This window comes from Eptesicus fuscus, chromosome 4, assembly GCF_027574615.1.
Source record: "Eptesicus fuscus isolate TK198812 chromosome 4, DD_ASM_mEF_20220401, whole genome shotgun sequence".
Lineage (NCBI taxonomy): Eukaryota > Metazoa > Chordata > Mammalia > Chiroptera > Vespertilionidae > Eptesicus > Eptesicus fuscus.
Genome location: NC_072476.1, coordinates 30,331,307 through 30,344,725, shown reverse-complemented (window position 1 = coordinate 30,344,725; position 13,419 = coordinate 30,331,307). Strand labels below are relative to the sequence as shown.

At 55.7% G+C, this 13,419-nt stretch overlaps 1 protein-coding gene across 2 annotated transcripts in view; it reads left to right on the top strand.

Moving 5' to 3' along the window:
* The window catches only part of CLIP2 (CAP-Gly domain containing linker protein 2), a 66,962-nt gene that overhangs the window by 15,568 nt on the left and 37,975 nt on the right, over nt 1-13,419 (top strand). For both annotated transcript variants that reach the window (XM_054714839.1, XM_054714838.1), the window contains exon 2: nt 4,634-4,824. In XM_054714839.1, coding sequence (XP_054570814.1) covers nt 4,701-4,824 — 124 coding nt within the window. In that variant the 5' untranslated portion in view covers nt 4,634-4,700. The remainder of the gene's footprint in view (nt 1-4,633; nt 4,825-13,419) is intronic.

Here is a 13,419-nt window from a genome sequence, read left to right as displayed (position 1 = left end):
CATGGGCTAGCATCATACATTTATTCAAAGGTGATCTGTTGAGCTCCTGTAGGCACCCTTGTCAGAACTAAGGGTACCACAGCAAACAAAACAGACCCAAATCCCTGCCTATGTGCAGTGGAGAAAAACAAAACAGGGTCAGGGTGGGGAGGACTGGGTAGGGGTTGCAATCTTAGGAGGGAACATTGGAGCAGATACTTGAAAGAGATGAACAGCATTTGAGGGAAAAGCATTCCAAGTAGAGGGAACAGCATGTGCAAGCGGCCCTGAAGCTGAAGCGTGCTTAGTGTGATGCAGGAGCTGCTGAAGGCTTTGAAGGCCATTGCACTACTATGGAAACCCTTTGAGGATTTTTTAAATATGTATTTTTTAAGTTGAGGTTTAATTTACTCATTTTAAGCAGACAGCTTGATGACTTTTAATCTAAACATACAATTATGCAGCCATTACCACAATCCAGTTTTAGAACATTTCTTCCACCCAGGAAGTTCTCTCATGTGTGTTTTCAGTCAATCCCTGCTCCCACCACCAGGCAACCACTGATCTGCTTTCTGTCTATACTTTTGAAATTTTATATGAATAGAAGCATACAATATGTATTCTTTTTTGTCTGATGTCTTTCACTTAGCATAATGCATTTAGAGGTTCATCCATGTTTTTTGTATGTGTCAGTATTTTCTTCTTATTACTGAGTGCTGTACTATTGTATAGATATAGGACTGTTTGAATTTATATATACATACTAGAGGCCGGTGCACAAAATTTGTGCACGACGGACGGGGGAGGTGGTGGGGGGCGCTGTCCTCCAGCCCGGCCTACACCCTCTCCAATCCGGGACCCCTCAGGGGATGTCCAACTGCCTTTCGCAATCCAGGACCTCTGGCTCTTAACCGCTCACCTGCCTGCCTGCCTGCCTGCCTGCCTGCCTGATCACCCCTAACTGCTCCCCTGCTGGCCTGATCGCTCCTAACTGCCTCTGTCTTGCCCTGCACCCAGGACCCAGGATTCCTTTCTCCGGCTGGTTGCAGGCACCTGGGACCCGGGCTTCCCTCCCTCTGGCCGGCTGCAGGCACCCAGGACCCAGGCTGGCTTCACCTGGGCCGGCCACAGCCGCAGGGGACCGTGGGCAGGCAGTGTTGCCTGGGCCGCAGCCACAGGTGCCCGGGAGCATGGGGCGGGCGGCTTGTCCCTCTCCCGGGCCACAGGTGCAGCTGCTGGTGCCCAGGACCACGGGGCATGCAGATTGTCTCTCTCCCAGGCTGGGCTGCAGGCACAGGCACAGCTGCTGGCGCCCGTGTGACCGCGGGGTGTGTGGATTGTCCCTCTCCCAGGCTGCAGGCACAGCTGCTGGCACCCGGACCACAGGGCGGGCAGCTTGTCCCTCTCCTGGACCACAGCCCCAGCCGCTGGTGCCCAGGACTGCAGGGCAGGCGGCTTGTCCCTCTCCCGGGCCGCAGGCACAGGCGCAGCTGCTGGTGCCCGGGACCACAGGGCGGGCAGCTTGTCCCTTTCCTGGACCGCAGCGTGGCTGGTCCCCATTCCTCTCCCCAATGTTGAGTGTCTGAGCTGTTCAGGCATGAGGGCGTGATGACCATTTGCATATTAGCTCTATTTTATAGGATATATATAATTATTTCAGAGAGGAAGGGAGAGGGAGAGAGAGCAAGAAACATCAACAATGAGAGAGAATCACTGATCGGCCACCTCCCGCATGCCCCACACTGGGTGGGCATCGAGCTTGCAACCTGGGCATATGCCCTGACCAGGAACCAAACCAAGACCTCTCAGGACCTCCCAGTTCACAGGTTGACGCTCAACCACTGAGCCACGCCATGTTTGTGCATTCCCCAGTGGATGGACCTTTGGGTTTTTACCGTTCTTTGGTTATTATGAATAAAGTTGCTATGAACATTTAAAAATAAATCTTTGAATGGATATATGTCTTTATTTCTCTTGGGTGTTTGGGTCGTATGGTAGGTATGTATTCAACTTTTTAAGAAACTGCCAAACTGTTTTCCAAAGTGGTTGTACCGTTTTCCATTTCCACCAGCAATGTGTGTGTGCCAGTTTCTGTGCATCCCCACCGGCACTTGATATTGTCCGTTTCCCTGCTCTTAAGCCTTTCTAATTGGTGTGAAGTGGTATCTCTCTGAGGTTTTGGTCCTTACTGCCTAGCGACTGATGATGTTGGTCCTATCTCCATGTGCTTATTGCTGTTTGCGTATCTCCCTTGGTTAGTGAAATGGCGTTCCGTTTTTTGTTCATTTTTCATTAGGTTGTCATCTTATCAGTGAGTCGTAAGAGTTCTTTATATGTTCTGAATACAAGTCTCTATTAGATACATGCTTTGTAGTGTTCTTTCTCGGAGGGTCTTGGGCAGAGATGGGGCCATGGGCATGGAAAGTGGGTCCTTGCACCTGGCTTCAGTCCCAGCAACACACTCTTCTCTGCCTCAGGCATGTGGGCTGCATCACGATTTCCTAGGTCAGAGGGTCCCCTGGCTAAGCCACAGGAACAGGAAGCCTGTTTGGCCACCCACAGAGTGGCCACCCCTTCGCGGTCACCAGAGACCACCCTCACATGCCCTTGTTGGCTCAGCGCGTCCCTGTCAGGCTCGGGGGTGCCAACGCAGCCTAACCAGGCTCACAGAGACGTCACAGACTATGGGGCAGTTCCCCAGTGAGCGAGCTTCCTGGAGGGCCAGATTCCGGGGAGCTGTAGCCTGACCAAGTGTCTCCAGGCCCCAGAATTCCCGGGGTGTCAGAGTCATGGGTCAGGGGACTGTGGTGTTGGGTTTGCAGGCTCCAGGGCACATCAGGGCCGGCAAGAACGCCCGTGCTCCTGTCGGCTCACCTGGGCGTGTAGGCGGCAGCACTGTGTGCCGTGGGGGACCTTGTTTTTCTCGGTTCGTATGGCTGGCAGCCCCGTGTAAGGAGCCGGTCCTTCCCGGGGCTGATCTTCCCAGGACAGGTAGTGGTGTTGCTGGCTCATCCTGCTGGCCTGAGAGCCGTTCTGAGGACACTGTGTTTTCCTGTCGTGAGCATTGTAGTTGGCTTCTGTATTAGTCGGGACTTCTGTGGTTGCAAGCAATGGTGTCCCCAGATAGGGTTAGGCGAAAAGAGAAAACGGTGCACGTGTGTGAGTGAGGATGTGTTGGCTGATGTCAGCGAGGGGCTCAAGTGACCGCCTTCAGGCTCAGCTGGATCCAGGCCCTCCAAATCCAGCCGCTCAGCTCTGCTCTCTCTGTGTTGGCATCCTTCCTGGCAGCTCTCCCAGGTGGTAACTGGGATGGCCCTGCAGTTACTGGCGTCCATCCCACACCCAGGCAGCCCCGGGGCAAGGAGAGCACCTCTTCCTAAAGGTTCCAGCCAGAGTCCAGGCCCTGATGCTCCTTAGGTCACGTGACTTCCCCTCAGCTAACCACTAGGGGCTCTGACCAGGTCCCCGTCGTGTCTGCTCCAGGAGTGTGTGCGGGGTCAGCCCACATAAGTCATGTGGATCCAGAGTGGAGAAAAGGGTTCTCTCAAAGGGATAATGTTCCGTGACCAAGCGGGGGGCGGGGCTAGGAATACGGCTGGACAGGCGCAGGGTTTGGCATCCCTGACTCCGTCAGAGTGGAGTGCCCAGAAGGCTTTGATTTCTCCTTCTCAAGGTCCTGAGGGGGGAAAGCTCTCATCAGAATCCTCCATTCGTCCGTGGTGCTCTGCCTTCCCTCTCCCCACTGGACGGTGTGCTCCGAGGCAGAGGCCCGCGGCTCGGGCAGGACGGGGCCGGGCCCATGGGGTGCCCTCTGTAGACGTGGGTGCAGGAGAGGGAGTGCACACAGGGCAGTGGGGAGGAGGCCAGGGGACGGTGGCCTGTCCTCTAGGCCTTGGAGACTGGAGCTTCCCCTTTGTAAAATGCTAGTGCCCCGTGCACCCAGACACCGTGTGCGTCGCACCCTTCCCGTTTTAGTCATGTAGGCAGGGAGCTGTAACGGTGACGGGAGGCAGAGGGCACGTGAGTCCATCCTGGTGAGGGGCGAGGCCTCAGTGTGTATGTCCCCGCACCGGTGGAGTGGGCAGGTGCGGGAGGGTGAGCCCAGGAGCCGAGTGAGGCCTGGGTGGCGAGGCAGAGCAGTCAGCTGGTTGATGAAATTAGATGCCTTGTCAGCCCGCATCAGGAGGGGTGTGAGTTATTGGCTAGTCCTGGAGAGTCTGGGGGCTGATGGAGGGGAACTCACTGGGTTGCCGTGCATGTCAGAGTCCACACCAGCCTGTGCTCTGTGGTGAGAGACACGCTCAGCTGTTGGGGGCTGTGCAGGCCTCGTGGCCCTGGCCTGGGGTTTCTGGGGTTCATACAGCATTGCTGTAGACCCGAAACCAGTTTGCTCCTGATTCTCGCCTCCAGGCCCAGGAGGTGGGCAAAGAGAACGTGGCCAACCGCTGAGTCCAGCGGGCCAGGACACTCGTCCTGGCAACACCACTGCCACACTGGGCCCACTCTTGCTGCCGCGGCCCCGTGCCTCAGTTTCCCGTGTAGGAGAAGAGGGGTGATGGTGGTCTGTGCCTCACAGCGTTGGCAGTGTTGGAGTCCTGCGGTGTTGGCATCAGGGTGACGTTATGATGTGATCACTCTTATTCTCTACCGGCAGGTGAGTGACGATGGCAGGGAGAACGTGACCTGCACGGGCCCTTTCCCGCCCACTGAGTGGCACCACCATGCAGAAGCCCAGCGGCCTGAAGCCCCCTGGCCGTGGGGGAAAACACTCGAGCCCCATGGGCCGGACGTCTGCTGGGTCAGCCTCAGCCTCTGCCACGGCGGCAGCCAGCGGCTCCAAGGAAGGTGCGCAGGGCCAAGGGTAAGGGGCTGGGTGGGGCGTGGATCTCCCGGGAGAGCCGCTCTGTGACCGACCCGGAGGCCAGCGGCACGTGGAAGGTCTTCTTTCTGTCTGGCCGTGATCCCTTGAACAACTAACTAGTGACAAGCACCGATGCACGCTCTGTGTGCGCTGGGCCTGTTCATGCTCCCCCAGCCCGGGAGGCGGGTGCCACTGCGGATGAGAAAATGGAGCTCCAGGGAGGCCTGGCATCTTGCCCAAGGTCACTCAGACTCCACCGCCGCTCTGCCCCCATTCATTCCCTTCTGGGATCTGAGATTGTCCTCATGGAGCCAGCCCCATTTTCCCACCAGCCTTCTTGTCTGCCACCCAGAACCGTGCCCTTTAACCTTTCCTTATCTGACCCTGGTCTTTCGGTTGGTGGGCAGAGGGCACCCTGGCTGGAGGAACCAGCTCTGGGGGCACGTGGTAGAGAACTGATGCTAGTGACTTGCTTTTTCTGATCATAAAAGTAAGGTGGCCCCTGTGGGGTCTGTGGACAGTTCGATGCAGGAGTAAAATTGCCATCCCCTGGAGGCAACTATTATTGTGGTTTATGTCCTTACTCTATTTTTTTTTTTTCTTAAACCTATTTGTAATCATTCTGCATCTACAACTTGAAAATCTGCTTTTTTCCCATTCAGTATGATTAGGTGAATTTTTCATATCATTAAAACTTCACATGCTCATCATTTTTAATGGCTGGAACATATCCTGTTCATTCAACAAATATAAGTCAAGGGCCTGCTTTGTTGACACAGTCCTAACCCCTAACCGCTGGACTCTCATTCTGAACACAACTGGATGTGGTCCCAGCCCTCGGGGCTGCCAGTCTGGTGGGGAGACTGAATGTCGTGATATCCTGTAAGGGGGGCCTGCCCAGGTCTGGGAGGTGGGGACAGGTGAGCTGGGGTCTGGAAGGTGATGGGTTTCCTAGATGAGGAAGGGAGGGTATTCCTGGCAGAGGGAACAGCACGTGCAAAGGCTCAGTGGCAGGAGGGAGCATGGTGAGTACAAGGGTGGGAAAGCAAGTGAGTGCGGCTGGAATATGACCAGTGAGGAGCGTGTTGGTGAGGTGGTGGACCGGGCGGGGGCAGCTCGGGGTTATGCAGGGAGTTTACTGACATCCTAATAGCAGCGGGACGCCACTGGAGGGTTGTGAATCAAAAGGAATAGGATAGAAGGAATTGGAAAATTTTTCTTAACCCATTCTCTGCAGTTGAAAATTGAGATTGTTTTTTATGTTCACTTTGATAAAAAGATGCTGTGATGGACATCTTTGGGCACAGATCCTTGCTCTGAGTATATTGCAGCCATCAAGGTGTGATGCTTCCATGCCATCTGATTGGCACAGAAGTTGGGGAGATAAAAAAAAAAATAGCCGGAGGCCAGACTGGGAAATCTGGGTCCTGGGTTGGGTCAAGGAGAGTTTGAGCCAAAGGCTTGGGCGGTTGGCAGAACCAGGTCCCTGGCAAAGCCAAACAACCAGCATGACAGGTGAGGAAGCTGTGCGGTGTGGCCACAGGTGACCTACACAGCTAGGTCTGCCCCGTCGTCCTCATTGAAGGTCCAGACTCCCCCTCCAAGGCGGCAAACCTTCCTTGACTCCTGGGCGGCTCTCCTGAGCAATGAGAAGAAGCCAGGGCAGAGAAAACAAGGTGGAAGGACGTTCTGGGCGGGAGAACCAGCAGAGCGCAGGCCGTGAGGCAGGGATGGACTGAGCTTGTTAAGAAGGAAGGCAGGTCTGGGTAGAGAGGAGTGTGCACGAGGCTGGGGAGGGTGGCAGAGGCAGAGGATGAAGGGCAGGGGCTTTGGGCTTCAGTGTGATGGGAGCTGTTGGAGGGTGTTAGCATGCACACATCCCTCCGGCCGCCACGTGTAGGACGGGCTGAGGGGGTAAGGAACAGGGCTTGGGGAGATCGGTGACAACTGGTCACCCAGGCGAGGATGTCTGTACTCACTGCCAGGGCTCTGACCACCATACGTGGGTCATCAGGGAAGACTTCTTGGAGGAAGCCCGAAAGAGCGTAGCCTTGACAGTGGGAGAATGTATTGGCGAAGAGGAGGACCTGCAGGCAGTGGAGTCGAGCGTGGGCAAAGGTACCGAGTGGGCTGAGCTTGGTCGGGTGCAGGGGGGCGATGGCAGTGGCGGTGGGTAGCCCACTCTCTGGAGAAGGGCACCTGCCAGCCTGACCCTGACCCTCTTCTCTCCTGGAGAGAGCCCCATGGCACCTCTGGGTCCTTTCCTCATTGCTCCCTCCTGGTCAAGAGGGGCCTGAATGTGGCTCTGATCCAGGTCTAATGTGCTCTGCCCCTGAGTTACTTAACCTCTCTGAGCCACTAATGGGGCCATAGCATCTCTGATGAGATCACGTCAGTGAAGGAATGTGAAGTGCCTGCAGGTACAGAACTCATTAAAGAGTAATTTCTTTCCCCTCCACCCATCTGTAATCTCATTACAGAAAAACTGGAAAGTGATAAAAGAAGAAACAGCCCTCCCCTGAACGTAATCACAGCCGCCACTGGGCCGTATTCCCTTCCAGTCTTTTCCTACTGCACGTACTGTTTAGGAGTTAAGTCACGGGTTGTGCCCACATTTGCATCTCCCTCTCCCACCTCGGGTGGTGCCCGCAGTGTCTTTGCCGTCCTTTAGAACAGCTGTGTAGGGGTCCCCCCAGGGAATGGGGATGGAGCACACGGCGTGGCATTCTGGTTGCTTCCTGTCACACTGCACAGTGGTCTGGGAGCCCCGGAGGGTGGGGGCCCGTGGTCTGACTTGGCCTGGGCCCCCCTACCCCGCAGGGCTGTTCCAGAGAGAGGAGGTGCCACCCCATGAATGTCTGATTGATGACATAGCCATGCCCCTGTACTCCACGTGGGCGTGAAAGGCTGCAGCTGGGCTTGGTGGTGCCCTCCCTCCTCTGGCACCAGCTGCCTTTGCAGACACCCGGGCTAGGGGAGAGCTGGCAGAGGCAGAGAAACCCTGTGCGAGGGGAAGGGAGACTTCTGCCACCCAGAGCTGCTTTTGTCCCTGCTCATAACAAGAGTCTCTGGAGAGGAGGGGCGGGTGGGAGCAGCAGGGCAGGGCTGTGCACCCCACCTTGTGGGCCCCTCACACTGCCTTCCCCACCCCCTAGAACTGGCCATCTGCTCTCTGAGGTGCTGGGACCCTGTGTGAGGGGCAGGGGCCCCTGAAAGATGAGCCTGGAGGAGACGAGCCGGTTGGGGATGGGGACAGTAAAAAGCTGGAATCTGTTTTGGGAATCGGCCGTGGCTGCCTCCCAAAGCATGAGCTCAGCTTCCTGGCAGAGGGTCTAGCCAAGGGCTGGGCCTGGACTGATGCGCCTGCCCCTGCCCCGGGAGATGGAGGGCCTGTGTGGGTCCCAGGAGCTGTGACACACTGGGAGCAGCAGAGCCGGGGGCCGTGGCAGGGGGTCTCTCACACTAGGAGGTGGCCCAGAGGTGGTCCGAGCAAGTGTGCGGAGGGTGTCTGGGACATACCTGTGGGCAAAGGCCTGAGTGAGGAGCAAGGTCCGGGGCCTCCCAGCTGGACAGGACGGAGCACTTGGAGGCTGCTCTGATCAGGAGGTCAGGGAGGGTCTTGCTCAGGAGGAGACATGGGTACAGAGACCTGAGTGACAGGAGCCAGCCCAGCTGAGGTTAGGGGAAGAACATCCAGGCAGAGGGAACTGGTTGCAGAGGCCCTGAGGTTTGAGATGTCTGAGAACCAGAGAGCAGCTTGAGTGGGCAAGGGGGGCGGTCACTAAGGTCCAGGGCATGAGTCAGGGCCCCAGATGGAAGTCGGGGAGCTGTGCTTGGGGCCACCTGGGGGGTTTGGAATCTATCCTGGGCCTGAAGGAGAAGGGGGTTCAGGCCTCCAGGCTGGTGGCCCAAGACTGCTGCTGGCATACAGCCCTCCCTTGGGGTCAGGAGCAGCCTGCAGGGGTCGGCAGGGTCCGACACTGCCCTGCAGTTGTGGAAGAGAAGGGGCTGCGGCCCACTGTGAACAGGGGCCCTTAGCCCTTCCATGGGGTTCCCTTCTGAGCCCCAGGTCAGGGCGGGCCAGGCCAGGTGTCCATTTGCCCCAATAAGAAGGGCTGACTGCAGTGGCCTGGGGAGGACTCGGCTGCTGAGTGAAGGGACAGACCACAGCCACTGTCGCGCTCCCCTCTGCCCTGGCTCCGCTGGGCAGGCAGGTCCTGGAAGGACCTTTCCCATCCCTCACAGGGTGGTCCGGCCCCAGAGATGTCCTCTCTAGGAGGGACAACATTTGACACTGTCTATGTCACAAGCAGGCTCTGCAGCAGTCATCTTATCACATTTCTCATTAACAACCCAGTGAGGTAGCTGCTCTTCTCTCCATTTTAAAGATGAGAAAACTGAGGCTTGGAGCTCTCAGCTACGTTGCCCAGAGTTACAGGGTCAGAGAGCGATGGGGCTGGAGCTGAGACTCAGGCTAGGCTGGGTCTAAAGCTGGCTCAAGCCACTGGCATCTGAGGGGGTGGCTGGTGCCCCAAGTTCAGTCCCAGCTCTACACACTCAGCTCAGACCCCAGACAGGTGGGCAGGGTGGGAGGAGTGGGCTGTCCTCATTAAGCTGGTCACAACTGTCCCCTAATGTGCCTGCAGCCATTCCTCATGCTGGGGACCCAGGACACAGGAGGTCAAGGAGGAATGCGTGGATTTCCCCTCAGATAGGGGGCGGGCTACTCGGGGTGGGGTTCACCCCTCTATCTTGATCCCCGCAAAGGGCCCACCTGGGGCTGGTCCCAGAGCTTTTAGTTCTGGCTTACTGAGTTGGGCCTGGATACCCCTGCACTTCCTGGGTGTTCCAGACGTGGCAGCCAGCCTGCCCTGCCCCAGCGGGGCCCCAGAGCTGGCCACTAGTCTTAGACACGGACCCCACCCCACCCCAAAGGGTTGTCTTTCACCTTGGTACCCCTGCTCCCTGGGAGGGCAGGAGGCATCATCCCCGTTGTAAGCGACTTGTCCCAGATGCTGTGCAAACCCGGGCAGAACTAGGGCTCCCGGCCCTGCAGAGCCAGACCAGCCAGCACAGCCCTCAGCAGCACTCACTCCCTTCAAGGTCAACCTCCCTGGCTCTCCCTGACCACATCCTAAACTTTTTAATGGCATCAGGATGGGGAAAGCCAAGCCGAGCTTTTCTGTGGCCGGGCTGTGGCGGGGAGGGGCATTGAAGCCTCCTAATGCTCCTGACGTCGCTGGTATTGATCCAGGGGGCGGGGGCCCAGCTGCCAGCACTGCCTGCCCTGGTGTGGCCGCAGAGGGCTCCTCCATGGGCAGCTGGCTCTGCTCTTTCCAGGGTAAGCCACCCACTTCTTCCTTCCCTGGGTCCCTGGCCGAGTCTGCTGGGAGGTGGCTTTCCCCTCCTGATTTGGGGGTAGAGGGAATGGCAGGGGCTTCTGAGTTCCATGTGGCTCTGGAAGGGTGATGAGCAATCCCTGGGACTGAGGCCCACCCCGTAGTGGCCGAGAGCCGTCCCTTCTCCCGGGATGGGTGGTGGAGGCAGTGCAGCAGGGGAATGCAGGGCCCGTGGTAGCCAGAAGGCTACCTTGGTCAGGTTGTGCTGGGACGGGTGGACGCGGCTCTTCCTGAAGGCCATGTTGGCGGGTACCTTCAGGACTGACCTCAGGGTGAACTGGGCTGGGGGCTCATGGTGGCAAAGCCAGGCTCCCTTGAGGAATGCATGGAGACCTCGTCCCTTCTTCGTGACCTATGCCTCGAGCACCTGCTGCTGAGGAGCGGGAGCTTAGAGCAGAAAGCGGCTTCAGGGATTGTGGGCATTTAGGTGTGTTGCTTTGGGGCCACCAGGGAGGGGAGGTCAGCGTCATGGCCAGCCTGCATTTCCGTCTGGTCCTGGGGCTCCAAGGATGGGGAGAGGAGCTGGTATGGGCTCCACCTCCCAGGGCTTGGGTTCTGGGTGGGGTGCAGATGCGTATCCTGGCAGGCAGACTGTGCAAATCCAAGGAAGAATGGAGCCCTGGGGGGCGGCTGCCGGTGAGGGCTATTGGAGCTGGTCTGATGGGCAGGCAGGGTTTCCTTAGTGACACAGAGAGGAAAAGGCTGTACTTTAAGGCCAGGGCGGCCCCGTTCTGCCTGGGACAGCCCTAGTTTACACCTGTGGTCTTGGCATGATGCTGGATTAATAACACCTCCTTTCTCTCCAAGGTGCCTGGTTTTGGCTGATGAATCATGCGGTTACCTTATTTATAGCCCTTCCTAAGTGGTCACAGTGCACTTTAAAGGCTCGGAAAAGTCCTGCAGCAACGTAACCCTAACTTTTTTTAAGCCACTGGTTGTCAAGCTTGTTTGCAATTTGAGATTAAATTTTACTTTTCATTACACCCCTAACACCCTGTGGAACTGTTTTCTGTGGAGCGTTTAGGAAACTGACCAGCTCCTGGAGGGACCAGATCCTAGCATCGGCGCGCTTTGTTCCCTCTGGCCTCTCACGGCAGGGAGCAGGCTTCACAGCACATCTGTCTCTGGGGGTTCCTGCAAAGCCCCTGCTTGTGCTTTTTCAAATTGCTTCCTTTCTGTCCTGTCCCTGTGTTCCATCCCCCCAGTCCCAGGCATTGGTGCCTCAGTGCTATGTGTTGGGGCACTCTGAAACCTTGCTTTCTCATCAAGCATCACATCAGAAACACGTTTCCTTGCGAGAATGATTTTTAAAGGTGGCTTGATAATTTATATCACTGCTCCCCCGGTCCCCTCTTTTGGGGCACTTAGATTCAGGTTTTGTTTTTTGTGGGCTTTGTGAGTTAGTTCTTTCTTTCTAAATTATTTCATTGGGAAACGGGGCACAGATTACCTTCCTTATTTTAGTTTTTCTTCTTAAAAACATTGTATTTCACTGTTATTATATTTTATTACAAAAGTAGCATTACAAAAGCAAAAAGGTGACATAAAAAGTGATCTGTATCCAAAGATTTCAAATGGACGGGGTGGAGGGCTGATGCGTGATTAGCTTTGCCTTGCAGAGGCCTCCCTCTCAAGGCTTTGGAGGAGGGACAAGAGGCTGGGAGACCATTTTGGAGGTTGCTGTGCTGAGCCAGGTATGAAATCTCAAGGGCCTGATCTTGGGAGGAGCCTTTGAGACCCTAGACAGAAATGTGGACTTAGGAGTTGTTTCCTCTGTGGAATTGCTGGATCTTGATGGGTAACTGGATTGTTGAGGTAGGAGGGGAAGGAGCAATGAAGGTCTGGGCCTGAGTAAATGAAGGGGTAGGGGGCACTTCCGAGATGGGAGGACAGAGGAAGAGCTCTTAGAGAGGGGGGTCCTTTGGTTCAGGATGTCGAGTGAGATGCTGGGGGACATCCTGGAGGAGGCAGCTGCTAGGTGGGCAGGTCTGGTATCCAGGGGAGGACTCTGAGCTAGAGAGTGCAATTAGGGCCCAACTTCATTCTATATCTTCCGGTGTCATTTAGATCTTTTACAAGGAGGATTTACTAGTGTCTTTTAAAAAGCAGAAGTATGTCAGTTACAGGCAGTAGCTGAAGCTTCAGGAGAGGGTAGGGTTATATGGGGAGCGTAGTCACAGTGTAGGTCAGGGTTCCCCAGGCACTGCCTCTCCCCCTCTCCCCCCCTGCTCTCTGAGTGGAGACTCTCAGGGACTTGGTGCTTCTCTGGATCCCCTTCCGATCTCTCATTTGTGGGGTATAGAGAGAATGTAGATGGGTCTTGGATGAGCCACCCATCCAGGGTGTGGGCTGGGCTGGAACTGGTGGTGTGGTAGTGCCAACCCATGCCAGCTCACAAGGACCAGTTGTGAAATTTCAGGAATTTTGCCAGTCAGATGTTAATCACAGCCATTATTCTTTTTAAAGCAGATTGTGTAAATTTACAATTAAATAAATTCTATTAAAAAACAAAGGTAATAAATGTTCAAAACTCATGACTTCTAGTGGTACTTCTTTTAGTGTTTGTACCCTCATACTGCTGTTATTTTACTAATAGTAAGATTTATAATACCTGTGTTTTTGAGGATATTTATTCTGTGGTGGAAATACTATGTCATTTCTTCCAACACCATGTCCAGTGATACCATGCTGGTAGTTTGAAATTGGCCATGCTGGGAAAATTTACACCATGGAAATTGGCAAATGCTACAAATCAGAGTTATTTATTTATTTTCTCCCAGAGAGCTAGTTGTTAAGCCTTTACCAGCAACTACTGGCTGGAACGCAGGTGGGAGGAGGAATGAACAGAGGCTGCCCTGTTGGGAAGGACCACCAGGGTGGAAGAGGCAGAGAGCCCCCCAGTCCTGTCACAGAAACAGGGAGCTTTCCGAGGAGGGGGGACAGCAAGGACAGCAACCACAGGTCTGGGAAGGGGCACTGTCGGCCTCCCTCCAGCTGTGTCCATGGGGAGGGGTCGGGAGCTGAGGGTCAGGGAGGGCCTGGGAAGCAGAGTCTCCTCAGCGGATGGAGCCACTTCCTTCTAGATGGTGCCGGATGGGAGAGTACCCACCTCTCCAAGTGCAGAAGACCAAGTCGTATCTATATATGGCCTCGCTTGTGCTTTTAACTATGCAGTATATA